We start from the raw sequence: 17,134 nt of genomic DNA on the forward strand, positions 1-17,134 counted from the left end.
ACGTTATCTTAAAAAAATATAAAAATATAAAAAATAAAAATTAATTATATGCCATATTCAGTCTCTTCCGTATCGCTCAAATAGACAACTGAAACATTCCTTGAACGTTTACAGGTTGTCTTGGAGATAAAAGCAGGACTTTGCGCTTTTATAGAGCGCTGAGCGCCACCTAACGTTAGCAAACAACTTATGCGTGCTTTTAAATTGCTACAGAGAGCTATCAGTATTACATTCATCTTTCTCATACGAATGTTTTGATTATTCGGAAATTACCATTTAATATATATATAACTACATATTATTGATACTTAAATATTTGATTATTAGGATGACAGGAGGAGTTGAAGAATTCGTGCATTAAAATGTGTATTTAAAATAAAATTAATAATATATTTTAAATCAGTTCGTAAACAATCCCTCGTGAATTTGTCAATCGTACACTTTTATTTATAATATTTTCACAGCCACCTCGGCATCTCCTCTCTGAACATGGATTCAGATCAGTCTGATTCAGTTGAATGAGAATCATTTGGTTAAAAGACTCTGAACCGCGAAGCTTTCTCAACGGTCATTGACCGGTTCACAGTCTGATTCACTGAGTCGACTCCCTCTAGTGTGCGACTCGCGCCTAACATGACTCGCTGCTGTGTGCGATTCACGGGGGAAAGATGGTCGCGAGCACCCGTGTACAGAAGCTCCTTAGACGTTATAAACTCGCGATCGCGGCCGGTTTAACGATCCTGCTGATCCAGGGTCTGGTGGTATGGAGCCTGCGGAGTCTGGAGGAGGGAGAGGCGGAGGTAAGGCGCTGTTTCATGCGGGTAAATCTGTTTTCCGTGTCTCAGTTACGCCGTTTAATCTGAAGGTTTATGTTAGCATGCTAAGCTAAGCTAAACCCTTCAGTCCAGCCTCATTAGTTGAACTGTGACTCCAGTAACACCGACACCGAGTGTAAACAAGCACGTTTATTGCATTACCTGAAAAAGTCGTAGTGTATGAAAAACATATTTGTAGTTGTTACGGTCAAGTGTTGTGTAGGCGGTCATTTAGAGGGGTTTGTTTTGACCGGCGTCGGGTTTTAAATGACTGGACTGACTTTCCCCATAACATCTCTATGGTTGTGTAGAAACTTAGTGAGATGTCTACGTAGGCAGCATTTTTGGTCATCTTAGTCTTAACCTAGAGGGCCACATACATAGACCGCATTTTTAGGCGTCATGGTCTTAAATTCCAGTAAAGCTGCCTTTCTACTCAGGATTTGTGGGCTTCAATGTATGAGACTCTAGTGAGCCTCATACCTTTTAAACTGCTACCCTTTGGCCATCTGTAGGGCTAGTCTAAAGTGTCCTACCTTGACAGCACTTTTTTAACCCCATAGGTCACTGACTTTGACTAAGGTTCCCAAAAATGCTGACTACACTCCTAAACATAACGGTCCCAAAGCGGTTGTTTCGCAGCGATGACAGAAGAACCGTTTTTGGTGTCCCAAAGAACCTCTCAGTGAACTGTTCTTAAATGAACCATTTTTGATTTTGAAAATCGAAATTAGTTTTTTTTCCACAAAGAATCTTATATTTAATGGAAAGATTCCATGGATGTTAAAGCTTCTTCATGGAGCGATCAGTGCCGATAAAGCGGGGCTCGATTTTGTCCATGTGGAATTGATTTGGATGGTTGTGGTTTGCTATTGGCTGATCTCATGTGAGTGACAGGTTGCCCCGCCCTCACGCCAGTAAACACATCATCAGAGACAAGAAGAGATGAGCTGCAAGAGGGAGGGGGAACTTATTCTGATTAAAGAAGATGAGGCACATGAATTAGAAAAAATGATGTGCATGGAAAAATCACTTAAGATAAATACTGCAATATTCCTTAAAAAACAAGATTTGTCAATTTTGAGAATACATAGATGTTCCTTACTGTGTTTTGATGTTGTCTAGTGAGGTCTCATAGCATTTTTGGGTCTTTAAACCTAGTGAACTAGCCTACCTTTCTAGTGACCTGACTAGGAACGTGCCTGTGTGGCCCAAATTTGACTTTGTGCTTATTTGTGTGACTCGGGTCTGTTTTTATCATGACTGCGTGAACGGCACAAACCACATGATGGAATCTGATCTTTTCAATTCTGATCTGTGCCACTTCCATATGTGGGACTAAATCCGATACAGGCCAGATGTTTTGCAATGCCACCTCAGTCTGAACAGTCAAATCGAAATTCATGCAAATTTTAAGCAACTCTAACTAGGTCAACATTCATCACAATACTGCGCTCATGGGGGACATTTCAAAGATTTTACATACCGGATGTTACCAAGACAGTTGTGAAAGACAGTGATGTGTCAGAACTCATAAGTATTATAGCGACAGCTCTATACAAGCAAAACACGAGGGCTTGTATCATAAATGTTTAAAACTGCTGTCCGTGATCTGTTCACACTGGAATCTGACATTGGCCACATTCAGATCTTATAAATCGGAATTGAGCGCTAAGGCTCGCAGTGTGAACGTAGCCAAAGCTGTTGTCTTGGTAGGGAGCTTGCTTGGTTTTGGAGACACAGCCGACAATTAAATCCGGCTGTTCATAGATTCGGTGTCCTCAGGCTCTATTAAAATTCACCCTTATAGATATTATTCTGAACAGTTTTCCGTGCGGATGAGAGGGCGATGTCAGATAGATAGAAATTTATTTTTTCCGAAGTGTTGACAACTTAGTGTTAACTAATAATTGTTGCAAACTGGAACTACCAACAAAATATTAGTGCATTCCTGGAACTGGGCGTCGTTACACTACATCCTTATGTATCGCTTTCTGCCGGGACTTTTACGGGCTTTTCCCAAATCACAGAAGTGACGTCGATGTCCGGGTTAGCGGTAGCATTAGCCGTCAGGCAAGTGTTATTTAAATAAACTCCTGATGTACTTACAAACTTTCCAATGCCTCGTTTTATGAGTACAGAACCTATGTGTACTACTATTAGTGGGGTAATTTACGAGATACAACCTTGGATCCATTAAGCCATTCGGCTGATATCTCTAAATAAGCTCTAACTTTAATAATGTTCAACCAAGGGGAAAAAAGGCTTCTGGGGGGGGGTGTTTGGCTCGAGGTCATGGTGCAGAGGACCCTAGGTTGAAATTACTCCGAACCATCCCTTTAAATGAATCATGTGTGACCGTTTTGCTGCTCTCGGATGACTGCAGCTAATAATGTGGTGTAGTGTTTAAACATCCAAGCGGATCAAACCCCAGCAGGCGGGATTCAGGAATGATAATCATTGTGCTCTTGATCAAAACACAGCCTCAGGTTAGTCCAGGATGACTGATCCTGTAATAAATTAACTGTAACTGTTAGTAAACTTGAAAGAATCCTGCATAGCTAATTAGTAAATGTTTAACTGTCTGCTGTTCAAGGGCTCTGGAGTAATGCGGGAATACATTTGGGAAAGGAGGTTACGAGTTGTGACGAGTATCAGGAATGTGCTGGCTGTCGTGTCTGGATTCCTGCTCCATCTGCACTTCACTGTCCACCTGTCCAACATTTTCAAAAGTTTGCGTTTTCAGGCACCCAAAACGCTGTTGTCGTGTAAACGAGCGGCCAAAACGCATTCAAAGTTTTACGTTTTTAGTTGAAAACGGTGTCGTGTAAACAGACCCTCAGTATGCAGGTTTTTCAGAAAAAGTATTCCAGCGTTCACACGTTTGGGGTCAGTAAGACCTTTAACGATTTTGAATGTCTCGTCTGCTCACCAAGGCTGCATTTATTTGATCAAAAAGTAGAGTAAAAACAGTAACTGCTTTCTATTTTAATATGCTGGCAAAGCTGAATTTTCCAGTCTTCAATCTGATCCTTCAGAAATCACTCTGATATGCTGATTTTCTGTAAAGTACACTGAGTGACTTGTTTCTTCACATTGAGTTGACAGTTTGAACATTCTTGTTGGCTATAAGGTCATATGATATTCAATCTCACATTAAATTGTTTTAACATTAAATAAAGCACATCAGTAGGTACGATTATCAGTCATACGTTGTGACTTTGCAGAAATAGAAACCGTTTCTTAAAACGAATCGTCGTGTATCGCTGTCACCACTGGTTAGGACACAACCCCTGATTAACAAGGAAAAGATATCATACCAAAAAGATACCATCTGGTTAGATACATTTTAATCAGGGTTCTTTGATGAATAGGAGGTTTTACTGTCACTTTTGATCCGTTTAATGCGTCACTGAATAAAAGTAGAATTACTTAAAAAAAACTTTTGAACAGTAGTTTTTATAGGTTAAACATTAAATGTCCTTTACTGATAGTACTGACTTCTTTTTTTATAATTTCATCCATTTTAGCGACTAGATAACATCTCAACATATAGACAAGGCCAATAACGGGCCACGTTGAGATGCTTACGTGTGCACAAGGCGAGGAAATTTGGTTTAAAGATGTGTTTGAGATGAGAGTGGACTGTCTGAATGGAGTGCTGCCACCCTGAGAAGCTCCCAAAGTTTCTGTCATGGGATGTTTGTTTCACATGTTTGCGAGAATGCTTTGCTGCAGCCTTTCTCCTAATTGGCCCTCATGGGAATGCAACCTACCATGTGTCTCTTTCACAATATTGCTTTCCTGTAGATGGCCTGGAGGTGCTGGACACCTACTGCAGATATTACAGCACGAATCAGTATTCTCTGACTCATTCAGAAACAAAGCTTGTTTGATTGATAAAGAAGTATGATGTGCCATTCAGCCCCAAGTGTATCAGTGTGAATCAGCCTGCAAAATTTAAAGCTCACAACAGGATTTAAGCCCAAACTATACTTCAGTTTTGAAGTGAACGTTTACTGATGCGGTACTACCGGTTCTGTAGAAAGGCTTTTATGTTTTTCAATTTAAGAATTGACTTGGTACCAAAGTGCGAGAGCTGAATCACGATTTTTTTTTGTTTCAAACGTGATTCTCCCACGATTCTGAACGAACAACTAGCCTAAACAAAATAACATTTAATTTACTAGAGGCTCTGACAGTGTTAACTGCTGCAGTCTATTTAAAATGTTGAATTAATCTGAATTAATTATTTTAAAAAACAGTTTGAATGAATGATTCAGTGACTCACTTAGTACTTGTTTCTGGATGAATAACTGGATGAATCAGCATTTTTTAATTTTTTTTTATAAATCTCTTGAATTAATGATTCAATGACATTTTTAACTCACGTGTTGCCCCCTACTGGTGTGACGATGTAATAGTTACAATCGTTATTTGAAGCGCCTTGCTACTTTCAAAAGGTGATTTGCTCTATTTTGCTCGCTACCGTAGACTGTTTATATCTGAATTATAAACTTATATCCCAGTACTTCTGTGATAATATGAATATTTGTAACAGAAATAAGGAAACTGTGTGGTTGAAAAGACTATTTGTGAAGCTGTTTCTTCACAACTGCTCTCTGCCAACACTGATTTGAATGAGTGCAAGAGTAATGCCAGAGTAAGGGTGAATGTGTCGGGGAAAAAAAATAGCAAGGAGACGTTTTAATTAGCCTAGCCTATTTCTTAATAAACCACTGTTTTCTGAGTCAGTGTTGGCTGCAAAGGTGAAGTTGACGATGCTGACTCGCCATCTCTGCAGTAAAGTGGAGAAATGCAACTTTCATATGGATACACTGAGGATAGGGCTAGGACAACACGTCGACGTCATCGACGACGTCGACGCAAAAAGTACGTCGACAAAATATATGCGCGTATTCGTCAGACCCAAAACAAAGATGGCGGCGCCGGAGAGTAATAGCAACACGAGTGGCTCCTCAGACTTTAAGAAGTGCACTCGTTCCTCTGAGAGGGAGTGAGAGTACTTCTTGCAAGGTTCGAAATTGCGACTATTTTGGTCGCATATGCTCTTGAAATTTAATCTGTGTGACCTAAAAATATATTTGGGAGCATTTGTGCGAGTGCAAATAATGGTTGTGGTGCGACCTGTTTTCATTTCTCTAAAAAACGTTTGCAGATTACTTCACAGTGTGTACCTTATGTGCGCTGATACGCGATGGACGGATCATACCTGTCAACACTCCCGTTTTCCCCGGGAGTCTCCCGTATTTCACACCCATCTCCCGCCCCCCTCCCGTTTTGTTATTTCTCCCGTGAAACTCCCGTTATTTGTATGGCCCAAACGTCGTTATATGAATAATCACATCAATATATTATTCCAAGGTTGTCCAGTTGCCAGATCTTGTATGAAACACATCCTACTCGCGCAATCAACACATCATACAAATTTCAACCCATTTGTGAGCTCAACCTGGCAACCTACAACCCAGTTGTGCCGTCGATATCTGCACAGGTAGTAGATGCGGGAAGTTGAATAAGCGTTACTGGTAGAAATGGGAAAAGACTGGTAAGTAAATATTTAACGCAATTAACGCAGCATCCGTTTTTTTCTGTCATCCTTTGGCTGCATGGCGTTACATTATATGATGCGCTTTTATTCTTGCTAGTGCTTTTAAACCATTCAAGCCATATCTTACTTATTTTATAAAACTTTAAGGCCCGGTTTCACAGACAGGGCTTAGACTAAGCCAGGATTAGACCATAGATCAATTAGGACATTTAAGTAATTTTTATAAACATGCTTAGAAAAAAACATTACCGATGTGCATCTTAAAACTAAAAAGGCACTGATATATTTTTAAGATCAGTCAGTGCAAGTTTATTTCAGTGGAAACAGCTCAGACTTACATTTTAGTCTAGGACTAGTCTTAAGCCCTGTCTGTGAAACCAGGGGTATAAGCGGAAAGCGCATCACTCATTCCTGAGAATACATTTGACATAGCAGCCTGACCTTGACGGAAATAAATATCCTATGCCAAAAGTAACTTAGGCTACCAGAGAAAAAGTCTCTGTGCTCAGATTTGTAAACCGTACAGTTGCTTTGGTTTTTCAATCCGTACCCTTTTCGCCCCGTGGCTCAAAAGGGACACAACAAAAATAGGGACACACGAGAAAGCCAAAATAGAATGCAAAATTTATTAACAAAATAGAACTATACAGAAAAAAAAACTACGTAGGTTATAGCCTACAACGGTAACAGTGAACAAATTCATAATCCGTGCACGCTTTCGCAATAGTTGTTTTGTAAATCGTTCTTTCGCAATCGTTGTTTTGTAAATAGGCCTGTTTGTAATATTCAGTTCCTGTGAAATACTGTTCCAATAGGTGAAGTTACACAACAATATGCTGATTGATTAGATAACAATATTTGGATGTAATATTCAGTTCCAGTGAAAACCTGTTCCAGTTAATGGAGGCTATATACAGGTGATGTAATGTTCAGTACCAGTAAACTCCACCCGCTGGAACAGTTTCTTACAGTAACTAAATATTACACAACATCACCTGTTCAGTCTTGAAAACTGTAGCCTACTCACAGATTTGTGGACTATATGCTACCTTATTTTAGAAATCTGTTTTTCTGTATATTGATTTGTTGTGTATTGTTAAGATTAATACAACTGTCTTAACTGAGTTTTTCTATGATTTGGCGATGGGGTGTGTAATGTATAGATGACATGAAACCGCATGTAGTTGAACTGAACCCCCACCCCAGGTCTCCCGTATTTTGGTACCCAAATGTTGACAGGTATGGGCCGGATCATCATTCTATCCAATGTTATATAACCAATCCAGGGGTTTTCCTGCTTTGAATTTTTTTGGCGGCCGCCAAAGCCTTATTTGATCGGTGAGTGATGTAGAATAGAATGACTGCTGCGCTTCACAGGGCGCATATATGAGTACGAGAGAGAGCGCCCCGGCCGTGCGCGCACACAGTCTCACGTCTTCAAACAACACGAGCGCTGTCTTGCTCTCTCTCCCTCATGCATATTAATCAAAATCATTCGGTTCTACACGATAGAAAAAGGCGGAAGACCGAAGTCTCACGTGGAGCATTCGGAGATTTCTTTTCTCCTGAATTATTGCGGAGTGTGAATTGTGCTAAAAAATAAACTGCCGGGATAATCACACAAGGCTTGCCGTAGGCTACACGTCCACTAATGACACGTCCGATTCGCAAACTAATGACTCATTTGAACCGATTCACTTTAATGAATGGTTAAAACAACTGATCTGTCCAACACTGAACTCACGAGAGGTCTGAATCGGTGTATAACAAATAGGTAACACTTTACAATAACGTTCCATTTATTAAATTCTAGTTAACTACATGAGTATTTTTTTTTTAAGAAAAAGGTGAGTATGAGTGTATTATTATTACAAATATTTTTATTGATTTTTCCATTTCCCACAATCACAATAACACAGAGCCACATACAATATTAATTCTGGATCTACATACTTATTCACACATCAACATACACACCCCTGCAGCAAAAAAAAAAAAAAAAAAAAAAGGGGGGGGGGGTATAATACACATAATATTACTGATTATACTATACTGGCCAATGAAGATTCAAATAAGATAAAAAGGGCTGCCAGACCCCATAAAACTTTGCAGAGGTACCTCGGATAGTGTATTTAAGATGCTCAAGTTTAAGACACGACATCACCTCAGTAACCCAGCGTTTGTAAGATGGTGGCAATGCCTTTTTCCAACTGAGAAGAATCAGGCGTCTAGCCAATAATGTGGAGAAAGCTATGAGCTCTATCTGATTGGTTGTTAGCTGCAATTCTTCTGGCACTACCCCAAAGATGGAAGTCAGAGGATTGGGATCAAGATCTTTGTTACATATAAATGAAAACATTCTGAAAATGTCTGCCCAGAATTTTGTTAATCTGGGGCATTCCCAGAACATGTGACTCAGGTCTGCTGGTTCCAGACTACATCTGGGGCATGTTGTGTCTGACCCTGGATACATTTTAGCCAGCTTGCTCCTAGAAAGATGGAGCCTGTGAAGTACCTTAAATTGCAAAAGCCCATGTCTAATGCATACCGAGGATGAATGCACCAATTCTACTGCCCGTTGCCAAGCTAAATCAGATATTTCTGTACCCAGCTCCACCTCCCACTGCCTCTTTATGCGATCAAGAGATGGGGAAGCGAATCTTTGGATGTTCTCATAATATAGACACCATACTCCTAAGAGAGGAGTCCATATTTAGGAGCTCATCAATCCAGCCACCCTCTGGCTTGTTCAAAGAAGGAGAAAAATGTTTTTTGACGAAACTACGGACCTGTAGATACCTAAAGAAGTTGGATTGAGGGATCTCAAAATCTGTTCTTAATTGCTGGAATGAAATAAACACGCCGTCTTTAAAGAGGTCCTTAACACACTTGACTCCATTTCTAGACCAGCGCTGAAATGCAGAATCCATGAGGGACGGAGGAAACATAGGGTTCGACAGGATGGGAGCTGAGGGCAACGCTTGTTTACTATTGAAGTGAAGTCTGAATTGTGACCATATTCTGAGTGATCCACGAATAATTGGGTTATTCGTAAAAAAGCTTTTGCTCAAGGGTATTGGAGAACAGAGCAGTGAGCATAGTGTTACTGGGTTACACGCGTGCTGTTCCATGAGCAACCAAACTGGGGCTTCCTCTCTCAACATATCAGAGCGCCAAAATGTCAGTTTATGAAGGTTAGCTGCCCAATAATAATGCAAGAAGTTCGGCATTGCCAATCCACCGTCCTCCTTCTTCCTTTCCAGATATTCCTTCCTTATGCGGGGAATTTTTTTATCCCAAATAAAACTCTCTAAAAACTACTCAAATCCTTGAAAAATGATTTGGGTATAAAGACTGGCACTGTCTGAAATAAAAATAAAAACCTTGGTAAAATTGTCATTTTAATGGAATTGATCCTCCCCGCCAAAGATAAGGGCAGAGTTGACCACCGTACCAAATCGCGCTTGGCTTTATCAAATGCGTTTTTAAAATTACTGTTGAATAAATCCTTATAACTGCGGGTTACATTCACACCTAAATAAAGAAATCTGTCAAGGCTTACTGAAAATGGAAAAGATTGGAATGCCATTTGATGCGCTCTTTCATTAATGGGGAAAAGAAGACTCTTTGCCAAATTAATTTTATATCCCGAGACATTTCCAAAATCGGAAATAATTGTAAGAGCAATCGGTATAGAGGAATGCGGATTGGACAGAAAGAGGATGAGATCGTCTGCATAAAGCATAAGTTTGTGATCAAGTCCCTCTCTGTGAATTCCAGCCAAACCGGCTGCATTCCTTAGCATAATTGCAAGGGGTTCAATAGCAACATCAAAAAGCAGAGGAGACAGTGGGCACCCCTGTCTTGTCCCCCTGAAAAGCGGAAATCATTTGGATATTATACTATTCGTTCGAATAAATGCTTGAGGGCTGGTATATAGAATTTTAATCCATGAACAGAACACAGGGCCAAAGCCAAACCTTCTAAGTGTTGTTAATAATTAGGCATATTCAATTCTATCAAATGCCTTATGAGCATCTATATTAGAACCTCTGGATTAGTGTTAACCTTGGGTGAATAAATCACGTTAAATAAGCGGCGGAGATTGCTAGATAACTGCCTGCCAGAAATAAAACCAGTCTGATCTGGATGAATTATTTTGCTCATAACTGGCTCCACTCTAGCTACCAGCACCTTGGCCAGGATCTTATAATCGCAGCAAAGTAAACTGATCGGGCGGTAGGATTCACATTTAAGTGGGTCTTTATCCTTTTTAAGAAGGACTGATATGGTGGCTTGTGTCATGGTTGGAGGGAGAGATTTTGAAACGAGGGCCTCTTCAAATACCTTACTCAACAGAGGTGTTAACTTGGCAGAAAACTTCTTATAAAACTCAGCCGGGTAGCCGTCGGGGCCTGGCGCTTTCCCAAATTTTAATTTCTTAATTGCGCTGTCAATCTCAAGAACCTGTTATGTTGCCTTCTAAAGTGGATTTGTCTGAATCATTAAATGATGCCAACTCTATGTTGCTGAAAAACTCTTCTATCCTGTCAGTGTCATTCACCTCCGAAGTATATAAACCCTCATAAAAAGATTTAAACTGATTATTGATACCCTGTTGATCTGTAATAATATTGCCCTCACTGTCTTCAATTGCCGCTATAATACCCGCTGCTGCAGATTGCTTCAATTGATAACACAAAAACCTGCCCGCACGCTCGCCATGTTCATAATGAATTTGACGTGATTTCAAATAGAGCAGGGGTTTTCAAACTTTTTGTGTGTGTGGACCACTATTTGTATTTAAGAATTTTAGCGGACCACCTCATAATACACATAATAAAATATGTCTACACAGAGTCCTACCTGAATTAATCTGCACCTCTAAATAGGCTTACTAGCACTAAAACTATAACTGGTCATCACATCAGTACAACAGGCTTGTTAAAAGAAAGTTTACTGCACACAACGGCTGCCACATATTTAATTGATTTATTTACTCAAGCGCCCGATCGAGGGCGTGAACCTGATTATGCCCTGAGGGCATAATCAGGTTCATTTGAACAACAGGCTTGAAATCTATACTGTAATAAGAACACTGGAATATAGTCAACATTTCAAAACCTTTGGCGATTTTAGGGGATTATTAATCTTCAGAGTTTTACAAGTCCTCAAAAAGTACAGGCTTGAGTTTGTCCACTTAACAGCACATCTGCAAAACATTTCAGAAACGCGAAATCAAGAAACTAACTGGAAATTAAAATAATAACAGGCCTTATTCATTCCATTTATAAACATTTCGTTTCATAAACTGCTTATGCCTAACTGTGCGTTCACACCGGACGCGAATAGCGCGTCAAATTCAAAAAGGGATTATGTCAAATTCGCGCCTGCCGCGTCTAGTGATACGCTTGACCACTTTGTATCAATTCGCGCGTCAAGAGCGAAATTGACGCGCGTAAAAACAAAAGTTTGAAGCGAAATTTCGTCCGGTGTGAACGCAGCATTAAAGGCTATGCGTGTGATGTGATAATGAGAACATATTAATTTGCCTCTGCCCTTTTCTCTTCAGAGAACCTGTTGCTATCCACCGAACCAATGTTGTGGTTCTAACGGCACTGAACTTGAATGTCACGGCCGAACACCACTAGGCTATTTTAGTAATCACACAATAACTTGACTATTTAACCTTTAATCAGTGTTTGGGGTCAAAATGACCCCAATGGACTTTTCCTTCATTTTTTAAAAGTGTTAGCTTCATCGCAGGGGCATGAAACTCTGTGACTTTTCCTAAATAATCTATCTAAACATGCACAAAAAAACTGGGCTTGATTTGGTTGTTCTAAAGGTGTGTAATTTTTTTTTTACCATTTAAGGTGTTTGGGGTCAAAATGACCCCACATTGAAAATGAATGGGAAAATGAAAAAAATGACTTTTTTTAATTTTGTTTGTCAAAAAAATAAAAGTAAATCCATTATAAATCTGAAAATTTTTACAAATAAACCAAGGTCTGGTCCTAGAGCATAAATAAAAAGTAGAACGAACTTTCTATCTCATACACACACACACACACACGCACACAAACACACACATGTATGTGACTGCAACAGAGAGCATTTTTACAGAAATTGGCAAATAAAATAAACAAAACTGGCATAAATCGGAAAAAAATTACATTTAAATCAAGCTCTGGTCCTAGAGCATAAACCCAAAGTGGAATGAACTTTCTATCTCATACACACACACACAAACACACACAAACACACACGTATGTCACTGCAACAGAGAGCATTTTTATAGAAATTGGCAAATAAAATCAACTAAACTGGCATAAATCTGAAAAATGTCACATAATTATGCAACATGGAACAAGCTTGCCCCCCCCCCCCCACCCACATACACACACACACACACACACATTACAGTCATGTCATAGTGTGACTTGTAAATGTATGTATAATAATTTGCAAAAGCAAGATAATTCAAAATATATCAGAAAACAACAACAAATTATAACTCTGACAAAACTACATATTTTTTGTGTATTTCAAAATGTTTAAATAAATATTCACAAAATATATATCATAAAGTTGTGAGGAGAAGTTTAAGCATCAAGAAAAATGAAGTGAAAATGAATGAGTCTCTATGGGCCTCTATTGGATATATGTGGTCATTGCAATTTCTTTCTTTAATTAAAATTTCTAAAGTTTTTCCACAAACCAGCAGATGTCAGTATTCTATCCCTAACACATAGAGCAATGTCCAAAAACTATTTAGATTTAATTAAGATCATCATTTAAGTGATTTTTTCTTTAAAATATCTTTTTTCATGAGCCAATTTATGGCCTAGTTATGTAATTGTGCAGTAAATAGTTAAAAAACTTCAAAATTTCCACAAAAACACAGCATAAATGTATAGTTGAGAAGTAAATAAAAAAAATGATATATAGTTTTCCATATAAAAATGTATATTTCCTTATGTAATCGCTCTTTAAAAGTTTGGGGTCATTTTGACCCCAAACACCTTAAGTGTTGTCCTTTTTTAACACTGATTAAAGGTTAATTAAAATGTTATATCAATATAGGCCTACGTATTCTTTTTACTTTTCTTTTTTTATGGGAATTTCCTGGTAAAATGAAGGTAAAAAAAAATATTATTTTATATTTTATTTTGCCTTTCCGCGGACCACAGTTTGGGAATGGCTGAAATAGAGATCTTCTGCGCGCTCGCTGGTCAGAGAATCAAATTCAGCTTGTAACAGGAGTCTCTCCTTATGCAACACCTCAGAGGACAATGTAGAGTGTGACTGATCGATTGTCTTTATTTCATTAAATATTTCCGTAATCCGCCTCGATTTCTTTTTATTAGCACTAGCTTGATACGAAATAATTTGACCCCTCACAAACGCTTTCAGAGTATCCCATATAGTACTATAACTTATCTCTGGGGATTCATTTGTCTCGAGAAAGAAATCAATTTGAGTCTCTTTGAATTTAACAAAATCTTCATCTGCCAAAAGCCTTGAGTTTAAGCGCCACATACGCTGAGAGATTGAATTACCTGGGAAACGAAGCTTTATTAATACTGGACTATGATCTGAGATAACTATACTGTCATACTCCACTTGTGTCATTAGAGGGAGTAGTTTCTTATCCAGCAGAAAATAATCAATTCTGGAATATGTTTGATGTACCGGTGAATAGAATGAAAACTGTTTGGATGATGGGTATTTAAATCTCCAGGGGTCCATTACGCCATATGTTTGGAGAAAAGCATTGATACATTGCGCTGATTTACTAGCTGGAATAGTCGTAGAACTAGAGCGGTCCAGAATTGGGTGTAAAACACAATTCAGATCTCCTCCTAAAATTAAATTATACGTATCAAGACTAGGTAAAAATGAAAAGAAATCACTAAAAAAACTGTACATTATCCCAGTTAGGTGCATATACATTGGCCAGGACCACAGGCATGTTATAAAGTCTGCCCTTAATTATTACATATCGACCATTTTTATCCTTCACAGTGACCTCCTCGACAAATTGTACATTCCTATGTATAAGAACAGCAACTCCTCTACTCTTACTGTTGAAGTCAGAGTGGTATATTTGCGTAAAGCCTCCTCTGTGAAGTTTGGGATGGTCCTTGTTCAGCAAATGAGTCTCCTGCAAATATACTATATCCGATTTGAATTTATTAAGGTGGCAGGTGGTTCATTGTCATCAGTTGGTCTGCTGCGAAGAGTGCGGTGGGCTCGGTCCAAGAGTGGGGTCTTCTCGAGGTTCAAGGCCTCTTTCAGGAGTCCGGCCACAAACTCAGTTATCCGTTTGCCGTGCTCTCGCCCCTCTTTAACTCCTGTAATGCGAATGTTTGAGCGACGTGACCTCGCCTCCAGATCTTCACTCCGTTCTCTCAATACGGCCAACTCCTTTTTCATAACCATAAGCTCCTTCTCAAGAGTAGTAGTGGAGTCCGAGTAGCCGTTCATCGCAGACTCCAACCCATTCACCCGCGCCTCCGCTGCTTCCAGCCTGGCATTAACAGCATCCACGGCACTGCGTAACTCTGTTCGGAGCTGATCTACTTGGCTGCAGAGTTCAGCTGATTGGGCAGCAGCCTTCTCTTCAATTTTTGCAATCAAGTCCTCTTTAAGTGAATTAATCGCTTGAAGAACCACGCAGTTGTCACTAGCTGAAGCCGTGTCTTTCTTTGATGTCGCGTCGAGTTCGGCGCTAGCATTAGCGTTTTGGCTGGCAGTCGATTCTGCATCTCTGCGGTTACTCCGGCCCTTGTTCATTTTCCTTCAAAAATATCCCAAACTGCATTCAACCCAACTGAATTAACACTGGTACGCTCTTATTAACACACCAAGGCAGCTTTAGCACACTAATATATAAAATAAGAGCAAAATAAACGAAATTTAAAGCTGGTTGTGGAGAGCTCGATAACTTTACGTCTTCACATGGCGCCGCTCCAACCGGACGGCAGAGTGTATTATACGTTGTTGTTATTTTTATGTGAATGAAGGATTAAAAGATGCACTTTTTTCAGTAAGCTAGGGATATGTGTTTTCAACAAATGTTCAATTCTGTTGGTTCAGGAAGGACGCCATGACAGGCTGCTGGCTCCCACTGTCGCTGTTAATTTTTATTTATTTTTTGTTGGAAAAGCAGCACTATCTGTGTTAGCTTAAAGACCTCAAGATTACATTGGTTACTGTATTCTTTCAATTGCTCTAAACAAGTATTTTGGGTGACCTTTTTTTTATTTTTTTTTATTGAATGCTAGACATCAAGTTGTTGTTATTTTCATCTGAAAGAAGAATTACAAGATGCACTTTTTTCAGTAAGCTAGGCCTGTGTTTAAGGCTTCAAGGTTTTATTGAATGCTACCTCTGACTAAGAATGCATTACTTTGCACTTGTATAGTCTTTTATTTTGGAATTTTAAGTGCAATAAACATATTGCAATGTTAAGAAATTCATGTTTTTTTCATTCAGATATGTAAATCAACATGTATAAATTGCTATTAGTCAATTAATGGGGAGATAATCGATAATCGAATTGAAATCGAATCGGACTGAAAAAAATAATCGTTAGATTAATCGATGCATCGAAAAAATAATCACTCGATTAATCGTTTAAAAAATAATCGTTTATCCCAGCCCTAACTGAGGAGTTTCGGTTCATTTATGTGACGCGCTGCTGTTCAGGGAGACCGAGACGGCAGAAAGCGCATCCTGTTTGTTTTCTTTATTTTACAAAAGCATGTTTTGTTGATATTGCGAGTGTACACAAATAAAAGTAGACCCTTTACAGTTTGGAATGACTTATCTGTATGACTAAAAATAGTGCACATTTAATATAGGTTAACGTTAAAGCGAGCGGCCATGTAAAGTTGCTTCTACTTGCATGTTTCAATTGATAAGCCATATTTTAGGTCGATGGATGACAGGCGAATGCCGCTAAGTCGCTCACGGACTGTGTGATTTCGCCACTTCCTGTAGAATTTTTTTATTTTTTTTCCTGCAACTAACCAACTAATAAAATCTTGGTTGACTAACGTTTAGTCTACTATTAGGGGGCAGCCCTGGTTGCATGCATACATTACGTGCATACTATGTTGATAAGGAAATCTATGTCACGCGCACTGTACGCCTAGCGCATGTGTAAACAATTAAGTACTTTAGACTTCCCAGTATTAGGTTTTATAGGCACATTTGCCATGTTTTCTTTGAACAGGAGGTGCAAAATAGCCCGTTTTTTAAATAAACATCGGTGGCATTGTTGGGGAATGTTAAGTTGTTTTGTTATTAATGTTATTTAATGAACTAATTCACCTACTGTCACTGAAAGACTTATTGCGCTTTGTTAGCAAATTGCTGTTTGTGTGAACGTATTGACCATTATTACGCTGAAATCCCCTCTGAATGACTCTATATTCAGCCCTTTTACACCGCTAAAAAGTAATGAAGAACCTTTACGCACTAGCCGACTAACTGATTGTTTGATGACGAGTCAACCGTCCTAACTGATCCCTACACAAGAAGTTCTCCTTATTCTCCAACCACAGCACATCCACAGGCTTCTTTGACCTCTGTCTCTCTGTCTCTGCGTCTCAGTGTGATGAAAGAGGCCATTGAGTTTGCAGCCTTTGGTCTCTTAAGACTGGAAGAATCAAATACTGCAGGTCATGTGATGTTGCTGTGACCTGTGCTGCTTAAAGCAAGTTAACGATTCTGGGTC

General features: G+C 39.2%; 1 protein-coding gene across 2 annotated transcripts in view; it reads left to right on the plus strand.

Annotated features, from left to right (window-relative positions):
- Nucleotides 1-631: 631 nt before the first annotated feature.
- The window catches only part of xylt2 (xylosyltransferase II), a 39,277-nt gene continuing 22,774 nt past the window's right edge, over nucleotides 632-17,134 (plus strand). For both annotated transcript variants that reach the window (XM_079873993.1, XM_079873994.1), the window contains exon 1: nucleotides 632-800. In XM_079873993.1, the coding sequence (XP_079730119.1) occupies nucleotides 669-800 (132 nt within the window). In that variant the 5' untranslated portion in view covers nucleotides 632-668. The remainder of the gene's footprint in view (nucleotides 801-17,134) is intronic.

This window comes from Squalius cephalus (genome assembly GCF_949319135.1).
Source record: "Squalius cephalus genome assembly, chromosome: 1".
NCBI classification, from domain to species: domain Eukaryota; kingdom Metazoa; phylum Chordata; class Actinopteri; order Cypriniformes; family Leuciscidae; genus Squalius; species Squalius cephalus.